This window comes from Austrofundulus limnaeus, unplaced genomic scaffold, assembly GCF_001266775.1.
Source record: "Austrofundulus limnaeus strain Quisiro unplaced genomic scaffold, Austrofundulus_limnaeus-1.0 Scaffold10, whole genome shotgun sequence".
Classification (NCBI taxonomy): Eukaryota; Metazoa; Chordata; class Actinopteri; order Cyprinodontiformes; family Rivulidae; genus Austrofundulus; species Austrofundulus limnaeus.
Window position 1 is genome coordinate 2,491,177 of NW_013952412.1, and position 7,383 is coordinate 2,498,559.

Sequence of the window (7,383 nt, forward strand, 5' to 3'; positions counted from 1 at the left end):
AATAAAGTCTAATGTTACAACTAATCGGGGATCCCTTTAAGAAAACACTACACACCATTCCCGGATGAATACAAAAACTAGAGTGAAATTAACAAACAGCTGCCAAAAAAAAAGTTCTAAAGACTTTTAAAAACGTCTGTAGAATTACTCATCAAGACTTTAAAATGTTACAAGAAAGTCTGGCAGGTGGACTGTAATGCTGATGAAACACTGGCTGTGTAAACCGTGCTGTGTAATCCTGACCTGTTGGCCCCAGGCAGATTTAAAGCCCTGGAACTTCTCCACGTTTCCAGCATTAAAGGCATAAAGTGTATCAATGAGCCACTGCTTGTCTGTGTTCCTCAGGGACTCCAGAACAGGATGCATTAGCTGCAGAGACACAGGTGTGTTTGTTACCACGGCCACTCTCAGGTGAGAACAGGACTGCAGAGTTGAACTTAAACCTYACCAGCTCTCCAAAGTTGTAGACTCCTTCTCCTAAGAGTCCGGCCAGGCCCAGTGTGAAGGCCCTCTCCTGCTTCTCTGTCTCTGTGGAGTAAAGAGCAAAGCTCAGATATTCTGACRGGAGGAATAAACTCGGTTTTATCACCGTGTCGTTGCTCACCTGGAAGGTCTTTGATGTCCACACAGCCCAGGTAGCGCAGGGCGTCCTTGTAGTAGGAGGCGTGGTTCCCGATGATGCGATAATATCTGCTAGAGAGGTCATAAAACCGACCGTGGACCGACGACACCCCTGGCAGGTTATTCAGCATCTCCTCCACCTCCTCGATGATTTTCTTCAGGTGAGAAACCAGAGTGACAATAAATGTAATGCTCACAGTAGGGTTCAAATCAAGTGGTTCCATCTTTAAAAATAAAATAAACAAACTTGTAATTTTTTAAGTGTTAACTTCATTGATCCAGTATGTTCAAACATAATGTTCTCTTATTGAATCAGAGTTAAGTGGCTTGAAGATAGAAAGAGAAACTTATTCTCCTCAAACTGATCAGGAAGTGGGATAAAATTCTGAGAAAAGCAGCAGAAGCCCAAAACAAAAAGTCCTGCAGAAAGTCTGAAAACTTATTGTTTCAAACCACTTTAAAGGTTCGAGAAGGTGCGGCTGCTTCAGGACATTCTGAAGACATTAGAACAGGACCACGACTTTTGCACAGGACTATAAAACTTTATAATTTGTTGCATCAGCAGCTTTATTTACAGACTTTGTTTAGATTTTTAACCTGTTTTCCTTATGAAGACTGAATGTATTGAATAAACTCTGTGTCTGCGCTGAGTGATGAATGTAACACAAAGGAAGGAAGTTGAAGAATCATGTAACGAGTTTTAACAATTACTGTGTTTTTGTCGCCTCTCCTCACCACACATCACCTGAAACACAGGTACACAGTGTGCTCTATACAGATGGACCAATCACCCTTCAAACCATCCGAATCTTGACGAGCCGTTCAACAGAGACGCTTTATTTGAACGAGTTACATCATCAAGTGTGACATATGATGATGTAATCACGTCACGTGGGGAGTACCATGTGTTTTATCAAGTACAACCCACTTCCCTCTGACTGTTCTCCATGAAAAAGCAGAGGAGTGATTGTGTCTGTGKTTCAGGAAGAAAATAAAACTGGGAACGTCTCTTTATTGATAAGTTCTTATCATTGTTTGTAAGGAGCTGTTTGAACAATTCAGATCTCTAGTGTTCTAACTGGACCAGGTGTGAGGATGACTCAGTCTGCTTCAACAAGTTTCACCTTTGTAGCAGGAAGATCGCTGATTTCCAGCTTCAGACTGCCGATAGATGTTTTGCAGAGAATGACGGCTTCCTCGCTGCTTTTTACCTGCATCACACAGGCGCACCATCATTGTGATCAAAAGGATAATTTATTACATTTAAACTGTAAAATCCTGGAAGGCTGAAGTTGATTGACCAACCTTTTCTTTGGTTTTCTCAAGAAAAGTGATGGCATCTTTTGGATCTAAAAATCAAAAAAGACAACGATTAAACACAAAACCCCAGAGAAAAGAAAAGATGTTGTGTTAGGTTTGTCCTCACCTGACATTTGTCTGACAACATACAGCATGATCTCAACCAGAGACAGAGGGTTGATTCTGTGTGAGGGTGACAACATTCGGTTAGAGCAGACAGACGTCACACACTCACACTGAATATTTTAGCCTCTTATCTCACCTGTGTTCAAAGTCGCAGATGAAGTTTTCATACAGCTGCCAGAAGAAAACAACAGTAAGCACAACATGACATTTCCTGCTGGACAGCTGACAATACATCCGTTTTYAAAAATAAGTTTGTTTATGTTAGCTACTTTCTGCCTGCTTGTTTGAATGGGAATTGTGCACCYCCATTCGAGATTGAGACGATGTAGCAGCTATCAGAGTTACTTATTTCTGATTTTCCCAGGCTCAGTTTTCTTTCTGTTCATTTTCAGACAGTTTCTGACTTATATGTGTAATTACTTTTAATTACTCAACACATTATACAGAAAATGTACATTTTCACAAAAATACTTCCAGAAATATTAGCCTGTTTTTGTGTCAAATTAATGATCTCAAACAAACAGCCGAAGCCTTTAAAAGAGCACAAATTATTTTGTGAAGCTGTTTTATAAAACTCAGAAAAATCTCAACATGCTTTAGGGTTAAAGTTTTTTTTGCACACACTGGCAGGAAGTGGTCCTTGAGTGACCTCGATGCCTCGACATCCTCATCCAAAAATAAAACAACAAGGAATAAACGAATGGCAAACAAGATTTAGTRCCTCCTGTGGAGTTTTATAAAAGGTCAGTACAAATGTAAATAAAATGATGTCACAAAAAGAGACTAATTATATTTTTCATTCAAGTATTAATGTCAACATTAGAGGTCACAGGAAAGCATGTTTAATATAAGAGTATATAGCCAACTCTACTAAAATTATACAAACCAAAAGGCCCTGAAATAGACTTTGTTTCAGAGTTAATACTCACATAAAAATTCWACAATTTAGAAAACTGTAACACATATTAGCTTTGTTAACATGCACAGTTTTAAACTTAGCTAGGCTCACAAAATGTTTCAGAGTGTTAATCAAAACTATGACTATACAGGTCTTATATTAATTAAAAACTCAATGTTTAAGAAATTTTATTTGAACAATTCTAAATGTTATATTTTAGAAAATAAAATACAAAACAAAGTATGAAAAAAAACATTTTCCATACTTATTCAGAGTGTTAATCAAAACTATGACTATACAGGTCTTATATTAATTAAAAACTCAATGTTTAAGAAATTTTATTTGAACAATTCTAAATCTTATATTTTAGAAAATAAAATACAAAACAAAGTATGAAAAAAAACATTTTCCATACTTATTAAGGGTTGAAAAATGCTGGCCACTGAGCATTTGAGTTAAGGAATAAGTTATTTATTATTCTTTATTTTTACATTCTTCACGTCTGAATGTTTGGACCAGTYTGATCAGAGTTTGAGTGGCCAACAAACAACAACAACAGAAATATTCTGCATGCAAACATACAAAGAACAAAACTGGTTAATATGTGAGCATAATTTTAAGGAAAGTCTATTTTCAGCATAAAGCTTCAGTTAAGGCATATACCACCAACCCTACTCTTTTCAGCAGATGTTGTCACTTTGTAAATTAGAAAACCTTTTTGTTCGTGGAAGAATCAGAAAATGCAGAAAGTGTTCTAAGATTTAGATATTTGGTAAATTTAGTCTTCAATTACACCAAAAAAACCAAAAACGTTCTTCCCCTGGACAACAATGCACATATTTTTCTGACGTTCATGATACAGTGTTTTACAGGTGTACAGGTGTTGTACAGGTGCAGTTACCTGGATGAGGCCATCTCCTGTTTTGAAACATGGATCTTTAACAAAGTCCGTCAAGTCCAGTGTCAACTGATGCCACAACCTGCCAACAGTGAAAACAGTGTCACAAAGAAGAGTTGTTGAGTTTTGAAATGGGACTCAAGTATAATCTAACAAAATAATAATAATAATAATAATAACAACAATAAAATAAACAAACAAAAAGCAAAAGGACACAATTTATATTTTGCCAGCAAGCAGTTGGTAAAGCACTCATTAGTCTTATTAGATTTTGTTTTGTATTCTTTTATGGTCATCAATTGGACTTTATTGCCCTGGAGATCCCACAGATATTTAACTAGATTAAAGATACAGAAAGTTTAGAGGGCATCACCTTTGACTCATTGGGCCTCATGCAAGAACATGTTCGTATTCTTATTCTAAATTTCTCTACTTTTGTTCGTACGAACATGCCACGTCAGATTCAACAAACTCTTCTATCTTCAGGAAAAGTGTGTAAATGAGCTGCGTAATTTACACCTGTTCGTATCCAGCTGCTCGTGCACGCGAGAGGAGATTAGCATAATTACCACCCCAAAAACACCATATAAGGCTATGTTTCCTGCCTCAGATACAAGGAAGTGTCCATTCATGAAAATGACAGTGAAAACTAAAAAGAAGAACTTTACGAGTTCAGAGATTGAAGTCCGTCTGTCAGAGATCCAGAAAAGAAAATCTGTCATTTTTAGCAGGTCAGCTGTGGAATAAAAAGAGCTGCTAAAAGCATAAACAACAGTGTTAAATCATTTTCTAAGCATTTTTAAATGATTTCAAAGTATGTCTGGCACTTTGGAGAAAACCCAGGAGTCGCTGGAGGGATTATGTACCCCCTCTGGCCTGGGAACGTCTCGGAGTCTTTCGGGACGAGCTGAAAAGCGTCGCTGGGGACAGGGAAGTCTGGGTCTCTCTGCTGCTGCCCCCCGTGACCCGACCCCGGATAAGCCGGCTGGACGGACAATTTATATTGTTAGTCTAAATTATTACATTTAAAATTATAACTCTAATTCAAGCAGAATAGCCTATTGTCAACATAATTATAGAGTGTAATTTATTTTCAACTCAAAATATCTTCAAACTAATGAAATATAAAGTTATTAGGGAGAAAAACCTGTCTGGATAACAGCAGACTGACTGCTGATAAAATATACGACAGGTCTGAACCACTCGTGAATTTTGTTCGTATCTGAAAAAAATCTTAGAATACGAAAACATTGGTGAATGCCACAAATTCTCCTAAATCACTCGTACGCACAACTTAAGAACAAATCTGTGCGTACGAATGGTTCTTGCATGAGGCCCATTGTTTTGCATTTCAAAACTGATCTTGGAGCATTTCTGCAGTGTGACAGGGAGCATCATCCTGCTAAAGATGCAACAGCCATCAGGGAACAATATTTTATGAAGATGGAACTGTTTAGGGTAGGTGCTGCTATGTGTCAAACTAACATCCACACAAAAATGGCATGACCATGGCACGAGTCCACGTCTTCATTCCATAAAGGCACTGTGGTGCCATGTCTTTCCCAGAATAAGAGACTATCATAGACCTAACTATCAGATAGTGGAGAAGAAACAAAATAACCAGCATGGACACCCTTGACCAGTCTGCAACTATGAGGCCCCAAAGAAAAAGTGTGAAACCTTGTTTGATTCATGGCAGCAGGTCCTTTAATGGATCAGACAGCACAGGTCAGGATTCCCTCAGTAATCACTGGCAGCCAGTGAGTCTGCCACTTTACTCAGTCCTGAATTAAGCAAACTGGGTAGACCCACACAAATGGCAGATTTGACCCAGCTGTCTAACCATCACCTTTACATCATCAGATGTCAATTATTAGATGTGTTCAAACACTAGTATGCTTCAAACACATCTATGTCAGTGACAGAAGAATAATCATTTCTACCAGCCTCAATAATATCTATCCCTTCAACTTTCAGTGGTCCTAACAACTAAACCAACTTCGTCAGTAGGTTATTTGATTCATTTATTGATTATTTACATTTTCTAAAGCGTCATTGCATTTTAAAAACAGGACAGATATTAAGTGGATGTCTATAAATGTTATAACAAAAACACAAATGTTTGATTTTCAGTCATTTCTGACAACAAACAAAACAAAGTCCGGTTTAATAAACACACTGTTCTAACGGAATAAACTAACTCACATCTCCATTTACTGAACTCAAACTTAAAGTAAGCATTGTTTTAATTAATGTGATAACCCTTTTTCTCAAACCGACTCATTAATTCAGCGCTCTGGTGAAGTTTTCTCGTTTAGCTCCGCCGTGACTCAGCGTGCTATAAAAATGAATGAGAAAGCCCACAKAAGCTAACGGCTAACACTTTAATTTTTTACCTTTTGTTGTATAAATCTTCCAGAGCGTGCCACTTAGCCGCACTCTCCGGCGTGGAGCGGCTGCTCTGCTGCTGTTTGAGGTACCCGCTAACATCTTTCATGGTAGCGACAAAAAGAAAAAACGATTTATAAACAGAAAACTGATGACTGGTCTTCAGCTAACGCTAAGTAGCCTGTGTGATGTGAGTCTGAACTGTGTCTGCGCATGCGCAGCTGTAAAGCGCAAAGGATGATGGGAAACGACCATGTGTAATAAATACCTTTATACATTTTATTATTTCTTTATTATCTTCAGTTGTAGGATAGCTACTATTTTACATCTGTTGTAATATAAAAAAAATCTAAATAATAATAACTAAGCTAAATTTACGACAACTTTCGGCCATAGACTTCGTGTCGAACAGTGTTATACAGTAACATATACAGAGCTTTATCATTAAACAAGTCCCTTATTTTGTAAACAATGCAATAGATTTAGCTATTTTTATTCTTAAATAATTTACATGAGGTTTCCATGTCAGTTTCTCATCAATAATAACCAAAAACTTTACCTCACTGACTACAAATCTCTACACCACCAGCCTTAAAAAGAATATTAACAGTTCTTTGTCTCTTTGTAAAGATCATATAATTAGTTTTATCCAAGTATAGTGATGATTTGTTGAGTTTAAACCAATTTTGTATTTTCATAAATTCTATTTGCATCATCTCTAACATCCTTTCTATGTTTTAACACAAAACAAAAAAAGGTGGCATCTGCAAATAGTATGCATTTAAAGAAAACCCTGACTGTGAAATCATTCACATTGTCCAAGTACAGAACCCTGAGGAACTCCACATGTAATTTTTACAGAGTTCAGATCTTATATCATGTGTACTGATAGAACTGATAGAACAAATATCAAATGATTTGTTATTTGTTCTATCAGTTCCATGAGAGCAAGACTTGGACCAACATTAATGCAATAATGATTAATTTCTTTATCTATTTCACTTTGATCATGAAGTTCTGTATTATCTTTTACAAAGTACTGTGAAATACCTGATCGTACCATACCGTAGCTTGAGGGTACACAGGGTTATTAACATGGAACACATTCCTTGTTAACAAACAATAAGCATTTACTCTGGACCAATATATATAT

General features: G+C 37.0%; 1 protein-coding gene across 1 annotated transcript in view; it reads right to left on the minus strand.

Annotated features, from left to right (window-relative positions):
* Nucleotides 1-6,443, minus strand: part of psmd13 (proteasome 26S subunit, non-ATPase 13) — a 10,678-nt gene extending 4,235 nt beyond the window's left edge. The window contains exons 1-9 of the mRNA XM_014001803.1: nucleotides 6,239-6,443; nucleotides 3,846-3,924; nucleotides 2,183-2,217; nucleotides 2,048-2,103; nucleotides 1,927-1,970; nucleotides 1,746-1,832; nucleotides 605-776; nucleotides 449-528; nucleotides 244-369 (exon numbers count right to left, since the gene is read on the minus strand). Of these exons, the coding sequence (XP_013857257.1) occupies nucleotides 244-369; nucleotides 449-528; nucleotides 605-776; nucleotides 1,746-1,832; nucleotides 1,927-1,970; nucleotides 2,048-2,103; nucleotides 2,183-2,217; nucleotides 3,846-3,924; nucleotides 6,239-6,339 (780 nt within the window). The 5' untranslated portion in view covers nucleotides 6,340-6,443. The remainder of the gene's footprint in view (nucleotides 1-243; nucleotides 370-448; nucleotides 529-604; nucleotides 777-1,745; nucleotides 1,833-1,926; nucleotides 1,971-2,047; nucleotides 2,104-2,182; nucleotides 2,218-3,845; nucleotides 3,925-6,238) is intronic.
* Nucleotides 6,444-7,383: the final 940 nt, after the last annotated feature.